The sequence below is a fragment of the Egretta garzetta genome, unplaced genomic scaffold, assembly GCF_000687185.1.
Source record: "Egretta garzetta isolate BGI_Z169 unplaced genomic scaffold, ASM68718v1 scaffold975, whole genome shotgun sequence".
NCBI classification, from domain to species: domain Eukaryota; kingdom Metazoa; phylum Chordata; class Aves; order Pelecaniformes; family Ardeidae; genus Egretta; species Egretta garzetta.
In genome coordinates, this window is record NW_009259633.1 from 347,707 (window position 1) to 348,774 (window position 1,068).

General features: G+C 67.5%; 1 protein-coding gene across 1 annotated transcript in view; it reads left to right on the forward strand.

Annotated features, from left to right (window-relative positions):
• The window catches only part of FURIN (furin, paired basic amino acid cleaving enzyme), a 13,104-nt gene that overhangs the window by 9,858 nt on the left and 2,178 nt on the right, over window positions 1-1,068 (forward strand). The window contains 3 exon segments of the mRNA XM_035893983.1: window positions 162-277; window positions 412-515; window positions 686-803. Of these exon segments, the coding sequence (XP_035749876.1) occupies window positions 162-277; window positions 412-515; window positions 686-803 (338 nt within the window).

The window sequence follows — 1,068 nt, forward strand, 5'->3', positions numbered from 1 at the left end:
CTCCCAGGGCTCCGTCTCCTGAGTTCAGGGCTTCTCCAGGGGCAGCTCACGCGCTTCCCTCCAGCGGCAGCTCTGCCTCGCTTCCCACCGCGCTCATGGGGACACAAGTTCCCGAGCTGGCTCCTGGACTTGTCTGGTGCCCGCAGCACCCCCTACCCCAGCGCTCCTCCTTGCAGGTGACGACTGACCTCAGACAGAAATGCACCGAATCGCACACGGGGACATCGGCCTCAGCACCCCTGGCTGCTGGCATCATCGCCCTGGCCCTGGAAGCCAAGTAAGGGCAGGCACAGATGGGGGCTGGGCTGGGGTGGCCGTGCAAGCCCCGCGAGGCAGCGGCGCCTGGGCACGGACCCGCCTGGGGCCAGGAGGAGCCGGGCACCGGTGCCTGAGCCCCGTGTCTACCCACAGCAAGAACCTGACCTGGCGGGACATGCAGCACCTGGTGGTGCAGACGTCGAAGCCGGCTCACCTCAATGCCAATGACTGGGTCACCAATGGTGTCGGCCGCAAAGGTACCGGGGTGCCAGGGATGGACTGGGGTCTCCCATTCCTGCAAGCACCACTAGCCCAGGGATGATGGGGCAGAGCACAGCAGCAGCCCTGGGGGGCAAGGGAGGTAGGAGGGCCCGGCGAGCTGTGCGGCGCGGCTGGGGAGCGGCACTGACACCCTCTCTGTCCACAGTCAGCCACTCCTATGGCTATGGCCTGCTGGATGCCGGGGCCATGGTGAGCCTGGCCAAGAACTGGACCACAGTGGGACCTCAGAGGAAGTGCGTCATCGATGTCCTCATGGAGCCAAAGTAAGGCTGGAGGATGCCAGGAGGGCATCGCCCAGTGTCTGCCCCACACATGGCCCCTCGCAGGAGCCCGGGCACCTCTGGGTCCAGGGCAGGGAGTGGGGAGGATCTCCGGGGTGAGCTGCCCCCAAGACCCAGGACCATCCTCCTGCGAGAGCCTGGGGAGAGCTGGGGAAGCTGCCTTCAGTTGTCCAGTGCTGCCAGTGACTGCCGAGCCTGCCTGCTCCTGCTGGGGCTGGGCTGGGTGCGGCGGGGGGGGCGGGGCGCG